Source organism: Larimichthys crocea, chromosome X (assembly GCF_000972845.2).
Source record: "Larimichthys crocea isolate SSNF chromosome X, L_crocea_2.0, whole genome shotgun sequence".
Lineage (NCBI taxonomy): Eukaryota > Metazoa > Chordata > Actinopteri > Sciaenidae > Larimichthys > Larimichthys crocea.
Window position 1 is genome coordinate 29,248,526 of NC_040020.1, and position 19,670 is coordinate 29,268,195.

Here is a 19,670-nt window from a genome sequence, read left to right on the forward strand (position 1 = left end):
GCTAAGAAGAGAAAAGCAGACAGTGGCAGAGCAAGAAACCACAGGACAAGACTGAATCTAGTATTTTACAGACATGGAGCTGGGCTTCTTGCTATTGGACTAGTAAGTGGTAAGATTATCTGGCTGCTGTGTCTTGTGTTGTTGCACTTGTTGATGTTTGGCTATTAGCAAAGTTGTCAACTCACTAGTACTAGTTACTACTTGAGTAATATAATAATAACAAACACGTGTACAGCTGTTACCACAGTGGTATTACACTCTGAAACTGGGGGCGCTAAATCACAACAAACACCAATTTCTACACACATGTTGCTTTAAATAAATAAAAATAAAAACTTATTCCACCTCTTGTAATTTTGTATAAACATAAAATATAAATTCTATAGTTTGCATTGTTTTTACAGTATAAATGATATTTAAGTCATGGTTGTGTTGTTACAGGTGAGCGGTGGTCGGCAGGTGGCAGCAGTGAGCTTCATGGCAGCAGAAGGAACCTCTGCCGCTCTGCCGCTCTGCCGCTCTGCCGCTCTGCCGCTCTGCCGCTCTGCCGCTCCGCCGCTCTGCCGCTCTAACGCCGCTCCTCCGCCTCTCCTCCCGCAGTGCATGATGGTCGGCGTACTGGTGTCTCCTGTTGTTTTGCTGCGGGTTGCTCCTCCGGTGTTCCTGTGATGGTGAAGAGGACAAACACACACGACAGGTACGGAGCTCCGCGGTCACGCCGCCCCGCGGCTCGTCGTCAGTTTCTGCCGCCTGTCACAGCTGCTCCTCCGGCTAGCCTGCTAGCGTTAGCATTAGCATTAGCCAGTCTACGTGTAACCCCGGCTGACAACATTAGCTCCAGCGTTAGCATCCGGCTCAGGCCGCGGATATTCAGAGTCTCACCAGCCCTGTCATCCAAAGTAAGACTGGTTTTATGTGTCTTCTGTCTCCCGTCAGTGCCGGCTTCACGGTCAGCTCAGTGTTTGTGACATTAAACGATCACAGCAGTGAGTTCACCGGAGCTAAGCTAAGGCTAGCTGGCTAGCTCCCTGTTTTGGCACATTTGAAATGTGCAACACAAAAACCTGTTTAAAACAATAACAACAAACATTTAAGACCTGATGCTGTCACACAGAGACTGAGGTGAGATCTGCACGAAAGAAGCAACAGTTTGATAACTTCACTTGATGATGAACTTTGATCGTTTCAGTCTCTAATGAGTTTAGTTCACTAATTCATTCACAGTTTAACTGAGGCGTGCACTCAGCAGTGTGAAGGACTTTTATGTGGATTCATAGTGAAGAGAAGCTACACATGAAGTTATGAAGAGGAGCACAGTTATATAATCCTGTAGCTCTGATCGAGCCTTATCAAGTCTGATAAAATAATGATGATTATGTCATAGTGGTGTCATCAGGCTTGATTAACACTCACATTGATCCCCCACTTTAATCAAATCAAGTTATAGTGTAATATTAAACAAGACTTACACTTTGTCAAAGGTAACGTGTGCTCGTGTTTGTCAGTCGTGTGTCTGAGCTTCAGTTGAAGTGACTGTAAGTAAGCGTGAAGGTTTGTAGGGCTGATCTGTATTTTGGCTGTGTATCATAGCAGAGAGGCTGTGTACAAACTCGGGCAGAGAAGATGGAAATGAAGCTTGAATGCGGCTCATCTCATCCCCTGTTGCTTCGACTAAATTGTCTCTTTTTTAAGTTCTCTAAACTTTGTGGATGTGCAACACTAGATTGCTCGAGTGTCGCTTTAAAGTGTTTAGATTAAGAGTGACACTGGAAGATTTTGTGTAGCAGCTGAAATATGTTTCCGTATTATAACATTTTGGACCAATGCACAAAATGTGCACTGAAAAAGTCGTCTGTTGTACTTTGTAGAGCTTTTCCAGGACTAAAATTCTCTAAATTGTTGGCGCCTGCAGTGACATGTCAACACATAAATAGTATTCAGATCTACCAGCGAGATTGTCTCTGTGCAGTTGTTGCTGTTGTGTTTTCGGTGATCAGTCTGTCATCTCATTGTTTTCCATTACATTTAAATAATTCTCCCCTGTTCAAACCAAATGAACCACAGGAGGAAATACTTGGTATGAAAGTCTGCTTGTTAATTCCTCCAAAGCAGCACAAACGTTGTCACTTATCAAAAAGTCGTTGGTTTGAACCGCTGCAGCTGCAGAAGACAAACTCACTGAACGAATGTGTTACTTTCTGTTCTTCAGAAAACTCCCTATCGGTTTTAATCTGACGACAGATGTTTTATTCCATCTCAGTACTTTCTTTCTTCCTGATTAATTGTGGCTTAGTGATGTGTTTCTTAAAAGTTTTTACAATGGAGCTCCATGTCACAGACAGTCCTATCCCTTTAAATGTTATTTTTTAATTTGTATTATTTGTATCTTATTTGTGTCTGTCTGTCTGTCTGTCTGTCTGTCTGTCTGTCTGTCTGTCTGTCTCTCTCTCTCCAGCTAGCCTCTTGGGAGGCAAGTCCCAATGCCATGGCCTCCAGCCACAGCTCCTCTCCAGTGCCTCGTGCAGGCCGAGATCGGATCTTTCTGAAGGAGCGGGATCCCTCCCCCCCTCGTTGCCGGTCCATCCGGTCCTTGCCCGACGTCTGTCCTAAGGAGCCCACCGGTGGGAACAGCTGAAATCTTTTAATGTTTTAGCATTTGTAGACATCATCTTAGTGCTGTAACTAACTGATTCATCCATCAGTAAGACTAAAGAATGTCAGGAAAATGTCTCATTAGTTTCCCGGAGACTGAGGTGATGGCTTAAATGTTTTTGTTTTTTGTCCCACAAACAATCAGAAACTCACAAATGTTCAGTTTATAATGATATAAGGCAAAGAAAATGAGTAAATGTTTAAATTTGAGTGGGTGAAATCATGATATGTTTGTATTTTTGCCAGGTAACTTAAAAGTGACTCAATTAATTATTCATTTTATGTCAGTGGACTAATTATTTCAGCATAGTTTCACAGGAAGTTGTTATTAAATTTAGATTTTCCACATGGTCCTGCAGGCGGGGGGCGAGGTCTGTGTGACGGCCCGTCCGTGGTGGCAGAGCACGACAGGTGGACGGTGTACAGCTCGAAGGTCAACCTCCCCGCTGCGCTGAACGACCCGCGGCTCGCAAAAAGGGAGTCCGACTTTTTCACCAAAACATGGGGCCTGGACTTCGCCGAGACGGAGGTGATGCCCTCCTTCTACCTCCCCAACATCACCAGGGAACACTTCGGGCCCTACCTGCAGGAGATGGCTCAGGTAACTCCCACAGTGAATAATTCAGAGCATCACTGCAGCTCAGACCTCAGCAGACTCATGATTCTGATTGAAGGACGGCTTTGTGACTTTGAAGCCTCCGTACTTGTTGTATCCGTCGTGCTTCCATTCAGCTTTTCCTGAACTTGTTTTGGGTGTGTCAGGAATCCTGTCGAAGCAGTTTCAGCACTGACAGTTTCTTTTTATAGCCTCGATACAGAAACATTTTTAGATGGGAGAGATTTTTTTCCATCCACACATGATGATCTTAAATTAAAAAAAAAAAACATGCACCAAACATTTTTTCATTCTGTAATGGCAGAAATAAAAAGTTCTTTCTGGTGGTTGAGGGTTTTAAACCATATCAGAATCAGAAATACTTTATTAATCCCTGCAGGGAAATTGTGTTTGTTACAGCAGCTCCCAAACGGTAAGTTAGATATTAAGTAATAGCAGGAAAAAGCAAAGACATTTGAAAACTATACACCTATAAGATAGACAATTTAACACTGTATAAACAAGGTATAAATAACAGTTAAATAAAAGTGAAGTAACAGTAAACTATACGATATAAAAATCTAAAACCTTATAAAAGAATTTAGTGTTTGAGAGACTGTACAGAGAATAGACACTGATTGTTTAAAGTGCAGTATATGTATAGTATATGCAAACTATATAACTGCGGTGTTTCCTGTCTTTGTACTAACGGTCTATAACTACATTTGTCCACGGGCCAAAGAAGATTTTAGAAGCTGGGCGTGAAAATTTAAATCTTATTATTTGTTTAGTGTCACGTTCTTTTTAATTAAATTAACGTTTGTTTATTAAATTATATCAGTCAACTGAAAAGAAACATGTAAAACTCAATAATAATGATAACTAGATACTTAACTGGAAAATACCAGTACTATTAGGTACTAAGTATGAAATCAGTATCTTATCAGTTTCAAGTATTGTTTTGGTATTGAGTGTCGTGATACTGAACTTGGTACTCTTATCAAAGTCAACGTTTTGGTAGCGTGACAAAGCTACGCTCTGTATTGTTACTGTCAAATAGGAGCAAAAATGATGTTGTAAATTTCTTACAAAGGTTGGAAATTATTATGTATTAAAGAAATGATGAAAAGCTTTCAGAGCATGTGAGGTTAAAGATTAATGCGAGCGACAAAGGACATTTCTGTGTGGTCTGGTTTGACATGTAGGTGAACGGCTTGTCTCTGTCGGTTACAGCCCATCTGCTGTAACGTCGCCCTGAATAAAATGCAGTCATTTGTGATTTCCTCTCGTAGCTCTCCTTCACATCTCACATTTTGTCAGATGGCCTATCTTGATAATGAAAAGCTCATGTGCCCATTGAAGGAGTTATTGTTCACTGTAATTGTTCTTCTGTGTACTGACTGTAAAGAAATAACTTTGTAACATGTTGAGGACAAAATCCTCATTCTGTGTGATTTACACTTTTGGTTTCAACTTGAGCCCTGATCATGTGAGCCTATATTTGTATACATTTTGGATAATCGGCAGCACAAATAGTTTGCCAAATTTAGCTATTAAAAGCTCCTTTTTGGATGTTACGACATCTGTTACTGGATGTAACATGGATGTTACGTTATGGACGTTTATTCACAGATATACATAAATGATATCCTCTGAAAGTGAATTTAAAAAGATATGCATGTGTTTGTGTGTTGTTGACAGATTTGACTGCATGTTTGGATTTCTGAAAGGAAGAACATTTTAATTCCCTCATGAGTGTGTGTGCTGTGTGTCACAGCACTGAAGCAGCTGCGCCTTCTGACTTTAAGATCTGGTATCTTTGCCGTCATCTATTGCCGTAACTGCTAACTTCCTGTTTTTTTTCTTCGCTGTGCTGCCACTCAGCAAGGAAACAGTATGACAAAGAAACCTTGCACTGAAAAAACTTTATAATAATACTAATAACTTTATTTTTATAGCACCTTTTAAAAAACAGAGTTTTACAAAGTGCTTTACAGAGCAATAGAATCAAAGAAAATAAAAGAAATGATAAAAGGACAATTAATAAACATAGAAAATTAATAGATACAATTAAAAAATAAAGTAAAGAGATAAAAAAAATAAAAATAGATGACATCTCAAAAAGGCCAGTCTGTAAAAGTTAGTTTTGAAGTGATTTAAAAGAATTCACTGATTCAGCGAGCCTTAGCTCCTCGGGCAGGTCGTTGCAGAGTCGAGGGGCCCTGATCGGAAGGCGCGATCACCTCTAGTTTTTAAGAAGATGTCTTTAGAAGATGTTCACTTAATTTGTCTAATGCAAACTAGTAAGGCCTCTTATTTTAATGCATATATGAGCATGCGTGTGTTTAAAGACGGATTTGTCCAAGTTGAAAGGATTGAACGTGGTTTTATTGTTGGTGACATGTTTATTTCTCCTGATCAGACTGCTCTCTGATCAGATCTGTGACGGCAGTTCCTCGAGTTTTGTTTTTCCACTTGTGTGCCACTTAGCTCAGCTCAATTTTCATTATTTATGATTCTTTCGTGGTTGCTGTGAAACTGTGGTGGTGTGCCACAGATGTATTATGGGAAACACTGCACTTATGTCTCCCATAATGAAACACAAAGAGGAGGCCACAAACACTCTACTGAATGCTTTGATCATTTCCTGTTTTATTACTCAACTAAAATAATTGCAATGTCTAATAACTCTGAAAATAAAACAAGCCTCTGTGTTGTATTATAGAATTTGACACTTTTTTTTTTTTTACTTCTCTGTGTTTGGCAACACGACGGCGTCTAGAGAAACAAACGAAAAGTGAAACCTTTTTTGTTACAGCACTTTTTGTCCTGACAGCACTTTGAAAATGTCGGCACAGAGGACATCAATGTGAAACAGTTAATTCTGACTCACTTTTCTAAATTTAAAACGTCAGTCTTAAAAATACCTCGATGTTAGTTATTTTTTCCCCGTTTAATGTTTCGATGGGAGATCTCATTACAGACTGCATCAACTGTGTTTTCTGGTTTACGTTTACCTCTTTCTTCATGTTAACGTTTACGTCAGCACGGTTAATGTGCCTTCCTTATTTATTTATTTTTTTTAATCATTAGTTGTATATTTAGTTCCACATATAGCTGTAACAAGATTTAAAAGGTTTGAAATTGATTTAAAAAAATTACAGATAAGAGTTTGACTTCCAGGTTGAAGGTGTGTAACATTTAATTTTTCTTCAGACTTTGGTACCTGGACTGACTTCTTTCTATTCCTGTAAGAGTCCTCTAGTTTTCAGAGAGGTCAATGTATCTTTGTTTATTTCCTCCTTCGGGTTTCAGAATGATGTCTTACTGACAATAAAAACCATAAGACACAAGAACAGCTATCAAACATTCCTTCAAAGTTTCCATATTCCTGTTTCGTGCTGCGTTGTTGCTCTTAGCAACACGAGCTGTGACCTTTGGAAGCGTTCATGTTTTTGTCATGTAGCACCACCCTCAGGCCAAACTGTAACCAATTTTATCCAAAACTCCTGAATCTTTTTGTCTTTCTGTGCTTTTATTTTTAGAGGGAAAGAATCCACGAGCGCTGCAAGACGATCTGTCCCAACAAAGACGACGTGGACGCCGTCTCCAGTGTCACCACCAACCACGGTATGAATTATTAACCAGCTCTTGCTGCACGACTCGTACCTCCTCTCCACATACACCAACCTCTCACTGCCAGCCTGCTCTACAGCTGGACACTCAGAGCAGTTTTTTAATGCAGATATTTTATTAGATTTATTTTATTAAGATTAAGTCAAATACAAATTGATTTTAAATATCAATGAACAATTGCACTGACAGATGGGAAGCTAAGTAAAATGTTACTATGGACTGGGGCAGCAACAAAACATATTTCATCCTCCCTAAATATGTCAGTTTAAGTGCACAGTATATGTGTTTTCACTGTATTACCTCACTGTCAGACAACCCTTTGGGATGGGAAGCAGCTATATTTCTCTCTCCAAAGCCCACCCACCAGTCATTTTACCTCACAGAACATGAGAGTTGCTGCTTTACTGCTGCCTCGAACCACAGCACTGAACATTAGTTGGGATTTTGACACAAACTAACCGATTGAGGCAGCAGTGGACCAGCCACCTCCGTGTTCTGTGAAGTAAAATGACTGTTTTAAAAGTAGTAATAAGGACCTCATACAACCCCACTTCAAAAAATCTGAACTAACTAAGAGGCTGTAAATCATTACCATGGAAACCCCCTACAGGAAACAGAACTTGTGTGTTGAGATTTTGATGATTTACACTTCATACTTAAAGATGTAACCACTTTTTTTTTGGTGGACTGTTTTTTTATTTTTGGCTTTTATTTTTCATCTGATATTTATGATCTGATACTTTCTTTCTTGGTTTTAAGAAGTGTGTTACAAATACAATTTATTATTAAAGTATTTTTTTTTGTACATTTGTGTTCATTGAGCAACATTTGACATCATATAACTTTGTAGTTCAGAGCTGCAAAAAACGAATTGAATAATATTAAATTACTGATCCAGAGCTTCTCTTGTTTCCTCCAGACAAATCCAGAGCGGAGCTGGAACAAGTCCCGAAGGTAACACTCCTCCTCTGCTTTATTCTATTCTTATTGGATCATCACTGAGATTCGGCTCAGTTTTTAAACTTTTAAACCTTCACCTCTGATTTTGTTTGTTGTTACGGGGAGGTTTCAGCTCACTCTTACCTTCTGGGCGTGTGCGTTTTGGATTTTTAGATCTTCATGAAGCCTGAGTTTGCTCTGGAGGACCCGGCCACTTTCAACACTGTCCTGCCCTGGTCGCACTTCAACAGTGCCGGAGGAAAGAGCAGCAGAGACGTGGCATCGTCCAAACTACTGCAGGAGAAGGTGAACTCAGTGATCTACTCTGTGTGTGTCTGTGTGCGTAGTTAGTAGTTAATAGTTTAACATAACCTCATGCCTCCCTCCAGCTAAGTCACTACCTGGATGTGGTGGAGGTGAGCATCGCCCGGCAGATCTCTCTGCGCTCTGAGGCGTTTTTCCACGCCATGTCCTCTCAACACGAGCTGCAGGACCGGCTGCAGGAGACGCAGCAGGCCGTGGCCGTCCTGCGGGGCCGGACAGCCGACATTGACAGGGTCATGTGTCAGGGACCTCTGCGGGCCCTCCGCACCGCCCTGACCCGCAACAACTGTGTCAAGCTGCACAATAAGCTAAAGCTGATGGCGGCGGTGCATCAGACGCAGCCCACCGTGCAGCTGCTGCTCTCCACCTCCGAGTTTGTTGGAGCGCTGGAACTCATCTCCACCACCAAGGAGGTGCTGCAGCAGGAGCTCCAAGGAATCCACAGCTTCAGGTAAGACTGATTTTAAACACAGAGCTAGCTACGTCCCAATGAATAAACAAAGTATATGAAACAAGAAAGGAAAAAGAAGCGTACACCTTCAGAAATCAAGCCTCTCTTTCACCAAACTGAAGAAGAGCTTATTGCATTGTAACGCACAGTAACAACAGAAAGAAATAAAACCACCTTGGTCAGTCTTTCCAGTTCTCCAACAATCACCAACTCTGGTTTGGTTGAAATAAACCCTTAACTGAGTTATATATATAAATTTTATGTTTTTTCTCTCACTTGTTCTTCGGAGGCAGAACGTTAAATTGGCTAAATAAAATGACAGAAATCACCCAAAAAATAACAAAACAACAACAGTAGATGAACTCTGTCATGATGATGTGTTACCGAGAGTCAAACATGACTGCTTGTGCAGTCTGTGTTAATTCTTCACAACCAGCTGAAAATAACATTTTCAAAACAAAAGCAGCATACAGAAAACTCACATCAGTTTGTGTGAAAATACCTTCACGGGCTGATCACCACTAATGTGACCGTATTGCTGCTCATTCAATGAAGCAGGATAATGTAAAAATTGGATGGTACAGTATAACAGTATAAATATCGAAGGGCAGCACGGATGGTTAGTAACCAGTCAACTGTAAAATGTCTCTTCATTTTTAGTAATAGTAAATGTTTTACCTTGTGTGAGAAGTGACTCACTTACCTGAGCTGTTTGACTGAAGTCATTAATAAACAAACTATATATAAATAAGAAACAACTAGAGCTCCTGATAAAGTTTAAAGTCTTTAAATCTTCCTCAGTCTTCACTTAGATTTTGTCAAATCTATTTTCTTGTATTTTTTTGGTCACATTTAATCTGACAGAAGTTCTGGTTATTAGCCTTTTTAAGTCTGTAACAACCTGTTTGTCCATGGAGACAACAACTTTAATTTGGAAGAAGTTTAGTGACAAGTTTATTTTATTTTGTAATTTCCATTCATCGGCAGTTCAATGAACATATTTGCTGACAGTCACACACATTAAACCAAACATGATTAAATCATTTCATGTGACCTTTAAAGTCTCCGTACAGGAAGTCGTGATGATGCTGTCAGTCAGAAACACACTGCAGCTGCAGATCTACTCACTGTCTGTCTGTCTGTCTGTCTGTCTGTCTGTCTGTCTGTCCTGCAGACATCTGGGCTCCCAGCTGTGTGAGCTGGAGAAGCTGATCGATAAAATGATGGTGGAGGATTTCAGCATGTACGCCCGCAGCGACCTGAGCCGCAGCCTGAAGGACGAGCCCCAAGTCCTGGAGAAGGTCTGAACAAACTCCCTGATCTCCTCTCAAAACATTTATTCGTCACATTTTTATACGTCCCACAAAAACAAAAACCTCTTCAAACAGGAATTTCCCTCCTGTTGCCAAAAATGCAGTTCTTACAGAAATTTTTGATGACAAATCATGATTTTTTTTTTCTGTGGAGTTTCTCGTGGTCTTGGTGCCTTAATGTTTTTTTCTGTGGAGTTTCTCGTGGTCTTGGTGCCTTAATGTGACATTTTGGATGAATATCAAAGGGAGTGAGAGATTTTGAGAAGGTTCTCCTATAAAAAAGGATTTTTGTTCTTAAATTTGTCAGTTTAGGCCTGAAAAAGGTAAATAAAGTTTTATTATTACAAATGTGAATTTTAAAAAGAATAATTTGCTTTTTAATTAAAGGAGAAAAAACAAATCATCTGTTTATAAAATCACAGGTTTCAGTTTCAATTTGATTTCTTGTTTTCCAGCAGCCTGTTTTTTTTTCAGGTTGTAAGTTGTGGTGAAAAACAGGCAACCGTAGATGGCGCTGACACTTGCAGTCACATCTAGTCATAAACACTTCACAGCACTGATGCGTATTGTTGTTGTATTTAACGGATGCTGTGCCCATCACAGGTCCACAAACCAAACGCTGCCTCACAGAAGGTGGGAGACACACACACACACACACACACACACACACATGAAATCACGCCTGCTGCTGAAATCAGCCTATGGTCTCAGTGTGAATCAGTGATCGATCAAATACTGCCTTGAGATAATTGTTTGTTTTTAATGTGCCTGGAGTGCCCGATGGGGGAAGTTTGCTGCTTTAAGATGCTTTGGATCGTGCCATGAAAGTTATGAAGCTCATTGAAACAAATTAGAGACTTGTTCACATGTGTTGAATCCATCTGCTCTCCAGGCAGATTGAAAACACTGAAAACTGTTTAAATGTGTTTGAATGATTCTGAAGGCCTAGCAGCATGTTTCTTTAATTTACAATATTCATCCTCAGTCAAATGATAAAGAGTTTTTTTTTTTTTTTTTTTTTGGTATCGTGGTCCATAATTTACCTATTGAAGAAAACACTATTTAAAATGTTTCTTTAAACTATAAAGTAAAAACAAATGAATCCAACAATAATAACGACGAAGCTTCTGTTATGAATTACACCTGACTGGGTTTTGTGTCTTTTTTAATTTAAATATTTGCACGTTTTAAGATTAAAATGTTTATTTTGTTTCAAACAGATAAAAAAAATCATGGTGTCAACTTTCAGATTATAATTTAAAACGATTTGAGCTGTGGGCAGCTCTGTGGTCATTTCAGTTATTGATTTGTTGCATGTGAAGATTTACTTGTTTCATCAAAGAAATCTTAATTTATATTGATAAATTGTAAATAATGCAAATGTAATCACGTCTTGTTTAAACACTGCTGCTTGTGGAGTTTTAAGCGTCACTGTTATTGATGAGTTATTGTTCATCTTATTTATTCCTGTGTTTTAGGAGCGTCTGGAGTCTCTGGTGTTCGGCCTGCTGCGGCAGAGGAAACTGGACTTTTTGGATATTTACAGCGATGAGATGATTATGGCTGCTAAAGCCATCGTCACTCAGGTACAACTAACTCTGACTCACTAAACACGAATGAGAGTAAAATATATATCTCCAAAAACACACACACATTTACGACATTTAGTTATTATTAGTGCTGGAAAAACACTTTAAATCTGTTTGTGTCTGCAGTGTGTAGCAGAAAGTGTTTTGCACATAGAAGAAATTGACACTGAAGTCGTCACTAAGTAAGTAGAAACGTGAACGTTGTTCTGTGCCGTCGATACTTATTGTTGGTTATATTGGAACATTAGGGGGCTTTGTTACAAGTCAATGTGGAGGACTGTTTTCTAAAAGCAGTGTGACCTGAATGTGTCCTGGACTTTGTTTCCCATGTTTTTGTGTGACTAATGAGGACAAGAAGTTTGAATCCAATTGGTCCAATACTGAGTAAGAGCGATACAGCCTTCATCTGCGAAACAGGCATCAACTACTACAAATTAAAAGTGTCTGACAACACGACTCTAGAGACAAGTATAATATTTCCTGTTCCTTTGGCTTCATCTGCTGTGTGTCTAAGAGGTGACTTGTTGCAGGAAAGAAGAAAAAAATATATATTTTCAATGTCCTGGCTGAAAATGAAGCTCTGGAGATGGGTGGTGTTCCTGTTGGTAGTGTGATCTTCTGCCCACAGAGGAGATTTCACAGACTGGATCAAGTGAAAGGAACAGGAAACTTTTCATTTCACTGTGGAGTCAACAATCTGAGCCAGCCTAGTTTGTTTCGTGGCTGCAGCGCTCTCACTCAGTACTGGACCAATTTCAAAACTTGTGGTCCCTGTAAGTGTGTGTTTCAGCCAAAGTATAGTTGTTTGACTCTTGTTGAACAGGATGTTTATGTTGAATGTGTGTGTGTCTGAAGGCTAGCTGACCAGATGCGTGTGATGACGTTTCCTCAGTGGTTTGAGCTGCTGAAAAACGTCTTTGAGAGTTTCCTTCTCTTCCTGCAGAGGATCAAGGTGAGTCAACACTCTCACAAAATAATCAGATCTGATGGATTCACCTCATCCAGTTAGATGGTCGGTCAACACCAACACATCTCATGTCCCTTCTCTTTGTCTTTCTCCCTCCTCACACCTCTCGCGTGTCATCAGGTGACTAATTACGTCTTATATGTCCTGTCTGTCTGTCAGGCCACTCTGAACGTGATCAAAAACGTGGTCCTGGAGGTTCTGGCCTCAAACCAGAGGAACCGGCTCCTGGAGGAGGCCAGTTCAGGGGCTTCATGTCAGGAGGCTTCTCACAGTCAGTCGCTCCTGCAGGGGGAGGCTGAGTTGGCCTACCTCACTCACGAAGGTCTGTTCATCAGTGACGCTCTGAACGAGGCCCAGCAGCAGCAGCAGCAGCAGCAGCAGCAGCAGCAGCAGCAGGCAGGGGTCCAGGATCAGAGCTCTGTGGTGGGCTCCCGGACGCAGCAGAGCCGGACGGAGGCTGGCGGCAGCGACTCTGCCTTTGGGACCACAGAGACCTCCGTCAGCAGGGAGCAGAGCTTCATGTATGTTCCTGCTTTTATAATGACCCTCAAAGGGTTCTGAATATAGATAGGTACATTAAAATAAAATAAAGTACAAATAGAAAAGGTCAGACATACATTACGTTATAGTGCAGTGATGAGTTGTTACATAAACGTGTCAACAAGATGCTGCATAGCTGTGAAACATGTTATTGTTTGGAAATAGCAGGTGAAGGGTTCACGTGTAGACGGGTCAAACGGTGAGTGTCTTTGTCCTCAGGTCCGCTGAGAACATGATGCCCACAGATCACGAGCTGAACCGTGTGATCAACAACATCCAGGAGCTGCTGCACTCGGCCTCCGACATCAGCCATGACCGCTGCGTCAAAGTCCTCACAGCCAGAGCCAAAGTAAGAAAGAGACCACCATTAATTATGACATTAATATCAACTGGTCCAGTCTAAAATTTGTTTTGTATCACAGAAAAGGCTGTTTTCTCTGTATTATTTGATTGTTTTCTTATTTTATTTAATCTTTATTTAATTGAGATTTCAAAATTTAAAGTTAAAATTAGTTTTATGTGACCTCTCGCATCGTCTTTGTCTCCAACAGGACGGCTCTCTGGAGCGTCTGAGCTCGGCGGAGTTTGTGTGTCTCTCCCAGGCCGTGGAGGGTTTCGTCAGGGACACAGAGGAGCTGTGCGGCAGGCGCAGCGTCTCCCTGCGGGGAGCGCTGCAGAGCCAGGCCAACCGCTTCGTCCACCGCTTCCATGAAGAACGCAAGACCAAACTCAGGTCAGCAGCAAGAACAAACACTTAGATATGACTAAAGCTGATAAACATTTTCATCTAAAGACTCTGAATCTAAAGTAGCTGCCTAATGATGAGCACTGCTTTAAACATAAACAAAGCTGCGTCGTGACCAGGTTTATTTGTGTGTTACATGCGAAAAGGTTGAGGAGCATTAAAATAGTCAGTCAGTCAGCTGGTTGTTTTGTGTCTCTGCAGCCTCCTCCTGGATAATGAGCGCTGGAAGCAGGCCGAGGTTCCCGCTGAGTTTCAGGATCTGGTGAACTCCATTGCTGACGGCAGAATATCACTACCAGAGCGCAAAATCCCAGGTACCAAAAAAAAAAAACCCACAGACCTGCAGACGTTACCTGAACCACTCAGCTTCTGCTGTATGAGGCATCAACTGCAACAGTGTCGTCGAGGCAGAAAACCGTAACAAGTCACTAAAATTTATGAAACATAGTGACATTACAAAAACATGACATCAAGTTTTCTTTGGTACTTGAGTACTAAAAAGGTATTTTAAGGCGGACACAGAAACTAAAACACCTCCGCCTTGTAAATGGTTTATATTGGGTGCAGATGGTTTATTTTTAAATATTGATTTTAATGAAATATCACTATTTGAAGCTCAGATGTCAGGATGTCATGGTTTGTTCAAGGATCGTCTGAAATTTGAAAATCCCTTGATGGTTTCTATTTTGTGTATTTTAAACAAATGTTTGGCAGAACAATGTAAGAGTAAACTGTCCGGACGTTTAGTCTTAGTCTCGTATCTAAACGAGGTGAAAGTTCTGGTCTTCTCTTCAGCTGCAGGACACCCAAAAATATCTGTTCAGTGGAGATAAAAGTGTCGGCTACATGTCATGCATATACAGGAAAATGTAACAACTCTGACCACATCGGAGCAACGGCTAAATAACATCCAAAACTTTGAATCTCTTTTCAACAAGTACGAAAAATCATCTTCAGTCCAAAGGGAAACGTGATCCGAAACCACTGTTGCATTTTTTCTTCGCAGTGATAAATGATAATTATGTTTATTCTCTGAGAAAACAGAACATGACTAATATATGTGACATCTAACATGTTTGTTTTCTCTGTACAGGTCCAGAGGAAAGGAAGCCCACTGAGTTTCTGCTCGTCAACGGGCAAAAATACGCCGTTGTTGGGTTCGTGTCCAGTCAAACTAATCAAACACTTACTGTGAACGTCAGACAGTAATTCAAGATTATCAAATTGGACACACAATGAAAATTAAAGTCAGGTTTCTGTCTCTTCAGGACGGTTCTGCTGCTGATCCGGATCTTTCTGGAATACTGTCAGTGTGTCAACGACATCCCATCCATCGCCACCGACATGCTGACGCGTCTATCGGACCTCCTCAAGGTCAGAACCACCTCAAACACTCAGACTGAGATCCAGTTTTTCTCATCGTGCAACTGCAACCTGGAATAACACACCAAGTTTACCTAATTTAAGTTTAGTTCACTTCCAGTTCTTGTTTTAGTTGATTCATTCGCTAAATTTTAATTGCTTGACTTTATAGTTATCATTTTACTAATTGACTTTTAATCTACCTATTATTATCTTTTAATTATTTTTACATTTTGCCCCCATGAGGTCAATTTGTAAAGTAAATCTAATGTTAAGTGACGTGTCGGTAGCGTCCTGAAGCCCTGCAGCCGCTCACTCTTACCTCAACATTTAGTTTACAGTGTTTAAAAATGAGCTCCTCTATTTTCGTTTCTGCAGCACTTCAACTCTCGGAGCTGCCAGCTGGTTCTGGGAGCCGGAGCTCTGCAGGTGGTCGGCCTCAAGACCATCACCACCAAAAACCTCGGTACGACCAGCCGCACACATCAGTCTGATCTGTCAGGTTCAGAACCAGTCAGTGTGTTTGAAGAAGCTGTCCAACCTCTGCTGCATTCAAACTTTATGTGTGTGTGTGTGTGTGTGTGTGTGTGTGTGTGTGTAGCATTAGCTTCCCGCTGCCTGCAGCTGGTGGTTCACTACATTCCCATCATCAGAGCTCATTTTGAGACCAAACTGCAGCCCAAACAGTTCAGCGTCCTCCGACACTTCGACCACATCACCAAGGTAACGCTCAGCGATCATTGAACAGATGCTGCAATCACAAATAAACATCTGCTGTGTACAGACTTCAGATCCTCACATTTGTTCTTTCTACAATTCACAAAACACTTGAAGCAGCTTTTTAATTTAAAGAATCACAATCTAAATATTTCATTTTGGTTTTGGTGTCTCTGTTTCTTTGCAGGACTACAATGATCACATAGCAGAGATTTCTGCTAAGCTGGTGGCCATCATGGACAGTCTGTTCGAGAAGGTTTTATCAAAGGTGCTTAAAAACTACACTACCTACACTCAGATACTACATCAAGCTAATTTCTCTGATCGGTGTTCAGATTATTTAACCCCAGGTCTATATAACTTTAAATAGGAATGTGCATTTAGTCGATTAAACTAATAAAAGTTATTGCAGGTGCCGTGGTAGGATCAAGGCTAAAAGTCCTCTGGCTCGCTCATTCTCTCGATCACCCCTGAATTTCCTGTCCATCTCTCCAGCTGTCACTATCCAATAAAGCAGAAAATGTCCAAGAATAATCTTAAGATATTGTCATTATGTTACATTACAGATTTACATATATTATACATATTTTAAAACAAACAAATGATTTCCCTGTATATTAAACTGAAGATAAATTAGTCTTTGTTAAATCAACCAAAGAGCTCATAAAACACTGAATGTGTTTGTAGAATTGTTTAAAAAATAAAAACGTAATAAAGAATTGTATAAAAAGTTCCTAAAAATATCAGGACAGTTCATCTCTGATTGAGTTCACTGTTTAATTGTTCTGCATTGAATATAATATGAAATATCCATAAAATATGTCACTTAGTCAGTTTACTTTATGATAGAAAAGAGGTTGGGCACCACTTTGTTTTTTCAAACACTTCTTGTTGTTTCCTCAGTATGAAGTGAAAGCTCCGATGCCTTCGGCCTGCTTCAGAAACGTCTGTAAGCAGATGTCAAAGATGCACGAAGCCATTTATGAGCTTTTACCTGAAGAACAGACACAGGTGAGACTCGACACGCCTCGCTCTGCTTTTATCCAAAGATTTTGGTTTTATGAGTGTCTGTGAGGAAACTCAGTCTCAGACAGATGTGTTCTCCTGGACAGATGTTGTTTCTGAGGATTAATGCCAGTTTTAAGATGCACCTGAAGAGGCAGCTGGCTCGACTCGGGGTCGTGAATGACGGAGGACCTCAGCACGGGTAACTACACCACACACACACACACAATAAACACACACATTAAATGTTTGAAATGTGACTGACGTGTTGCTGTTTGCAGGCTGGTGGTGGTGGACGTCGCGTTCTACACGGAGAACGTCCAGGCGCTGAAAAGCCTCGAGCGGCTCGACCTGAACATGGCCGAGATCTGGGAGCAGAAGAGGTGATGGGGGACGACGACAACAATGGGATGTCCATGACCGACCTGCCGACCAACCCGGCAACGGTGGAGGGAGCCGACCTCATGGGCCAACGGCGGCCGGCTGAGGCTGGAGGAGGCCCAGAGGGACCAAAAATACTAAACTGGGAGAAGAAAAGCAGCGACATGCTGTGGCTTCCTGAACCGCTCCACCTTAAAAGACTTTATCAAGTAACACACAGAGCCTCCTTTAAAACAAAAAACTGCTGTCGCCTCATCTCACTGTGTGCAATTCAACAGAAATACTAGTAAATTATTAGAGATGGTTTTAGTGGGAGTCAAGGGTGTAGATAATGTTTAAGAAATGGCGGGGTAATTTATTTTCTGTCGTCTTGAAAACATTCAATACTGTGGCAGACTTTTTCTTCAGCGGGGCCGGGATGTTTCTTTGATCAGCGCACACTGAAACCGAACTTTTCTGTCGCTGGGTTCGAGACTTTTGCAAAAACGTCACAGCCGAGGAGTCAGGGTTCACGTGATTCGCTCTTATCTTCCCTTCCTGCTCTAAAAGAATGAACAGGGTTCCTTCAAGATGTTTCCAAACCTCATTCATAAGCTGTTTGTTTTTTTGGTTTTGTTCTCTGTGGTAATGACTGAACACATACAGGCATGAAATGGATTCTTTTATACTCAAAACAAGAAAGTTTTTCAGACTTCTTGTGTTCAAGGCCTGGAAATTCAGGCAGTTTGAGACCTGGAGGAACCCCAATGAAGCAGGAGCTGATTTATTAAAAAAAAAAAGTGTAATTGAAGAGTTGATTTCCTGAAAATTTAAAATAAATTAAATCCAGACTGTGAACACATCACAACTCATCAGCTACATCCTGTTGTTACCAAAGTAAAACTAGGTTTCTAATTTGGAAGATAAACTCTTCAATTCCACTTTTTTTCTTCTTTTAAACAATCCAGCCACGCATTAAGTTTCCTTTGATAGCGATATTCAGGCCCAGACGTTGTGACGATCCAGAGACTAGACTAGAGCAAGTCATTTTTATACGTGTTATTAATTGATGAGAGTTTGACTGCAGAACATGAAGCATGAAAATCAGCTGTTAACTCAATCTACTGTCGACCTTCTTCCTACTGTTGTTTTATTTAATCTGCATGAGCTTTTTGTTTCCCACCGAGGCCAAAAAACGACGCACGACGGAACAGAAAATCTGATTCATTTTTATTTTTATACCTTCCTTTTTGATTTTTATTTTGAAAAACAAATGTCAGAATCCAGAAATGAGACCAAGAACAAATTTGCTCTTCTGAGTAAAATGCAAGCACACAAGACATCTAACACAAGAACTCTAAAGTTGCTTCAAACACTGTCTGTGTTTGAGGTAGTTGTGACATCACAAGACGTGATGTGGACTAATCAAACTGTAGCAGAGGGGACGTTCAAGTGATGCTCTCGTGGTGCTTTCCGGTGCCGACACTGGTCACAAAGTCGTCGTGGAGTCACTTTCCTGTCCTAATTCCTTCAAAATAAAGCGTGTGAAATCGTGAGGAGCTGATTTAACCCGTTTACACCTTTTTTAAATTGATCAAATAGAGAATATGTCAGTTTTTTGTTTTTATTTATAACTATACAGGTTAGGATTTACCACTTCAAAACGCACCTTTAGATCCCATGTCGACAGGCTACCTGGTTTGTGAGTCCTTAATTCACTGACACCACCTTTTAGAAATGTCTGTTCAGCCACAACAAGTGCGGCACAGAGCCACTGACTGACGACAGAATCCACGGCTCAAACCAAAACTGTGCTGAAGTAGTGATCGTAGATAAACATTTTGTTTGATTGACAGCTCCTTCACTCACAGTCAGCATACCTGCACAGGTGTTTACATCAGTACTTACTTTGTTTCCTCAGACGTCAGATTTTCTGTTCCTGAGTGAAGTTTAGCTGTCCTACATCTGTCAAGCTGCGGTCACGTCACCTTCAGTTGAACAGGAATCACACGTCTCCGAAACTACATCGACACTACTACATCGACAACCCCAGGCAGCGTTCAGCCTCTTAAAAACTACAAGATTAAATGAGACTGGAGCATTTCTCTTCTGTATCTTTTGTCTGACTGCATTAATCAGCTACTGTACTTTTCATACAGCAAACTTTTTCTTTTTGTTATCATGAGAAAACGGCTTTATCTCAAGATGATGTGACGGTTCATAATCCTAAAATAAAATCACAATCAGCTCTGTGTACGAGGGCGGACGAGGCGTGACGTGACCGCAGTCGAGACTCAACCGAGAACAAAAAGCATCAACTATCATCACTGTCTGCTTCAGAAGTGCCTACTTTTGATCGACTGTCAGAGATGACACATCTGAGCTCTCCACTACAGTGTGCCTACCATACCACTGTGTGAGTGTGTGAATGAGTGAGTGAGTAATTGAATGAATGAGTCGACCCTGTGTTGGGTT

General features: G+C 40.8%; 1 protein-coding gene across 3 annotated transcripts; it reads left to right on the plus strand.

Moving 5' to 3' along the window:
* The first annotated feature begins 556 nt into the window (after positions 1–556).
* On the plus strand, positions 557–19,402 carry vps54 (VPS54 subunit of GARP complex). Of its 3 annotated transcripts, none has more exons than XM_027283079.1 (24): positions 557–697; positions 2,456–2,621; positions 3,012–3,253; positions 6,793–6,877; positions 7,803–7,837; positions 7,997–8,128; positions 8,212–8,597; positions 9,772–9,898; positions 10,514–10,543; positions 11,389–11,496; positions 11,626–11,681; positions 12,355–12,451; positions 12,626–12,987; positions 13,226–13,355; positions 13,558–13,739; positions 13,953–14,065; positions 14,845–14,908; positions 15,020–15,125; positions 15,492–15,579; positions 15,715–15,836; positions 16,018–16,098; positions 16,734–16,841; positions 16,943–17,037; positions 17,117–19,402. In XM_027283079.1, exons 2-24 carry the CDS (start codon positions 2,486–2,488, stop codon positions 17,220–17,222), a joined length of 2,991 nt encoding a protein of 996 aa, XP_027138880.1. In that variant the 5' UTR covers positions 557–697; positions 2,456–2,485; the 3' UTR covers positions 17,223–19,402. The 3 variants fall into 3 exon arrangements, with proteins under 3 accessions (XP_027138880.1, XP_010728613.2, XP_027138881.1); XM_027283080.1 differs by lacking the exon at positions 557–697 and adding an exon at positions 722–899; XM_010730311.3 differs by lacking the exon at positions 10,514–10,543 and having other exon boundaries at positions 558–697.
* The last annotated feature ends 268 nt before the right edge of the window (positions 19,403–19,670 follow it).

Bases quoted from the DNA above. Each gene is read 5' to 3' on its own strand.
- vps54 (XM_027283079.1), top strand. From the start codon at position 2,486: ATGGCCTCCAGCCACAGCTCCTCTCCAGTGCCTCGTGCAGGCCGAGAT. The intron at 2,622-3,011 runs GTGGGAACAGCT...ATGGTCCTGCAG, and splicing joins CTGTCCTAAGGAGCCCACCG to GCGGGGGGCGAGGTCTGTGT. The intron at 16,842-16,942 runs GTGAGACTCGAC...TCTCCTGGACAG, and splicing joins TACCTGAAGAACAGACACAG to ATGTTGTTTCTGAGGATTAA.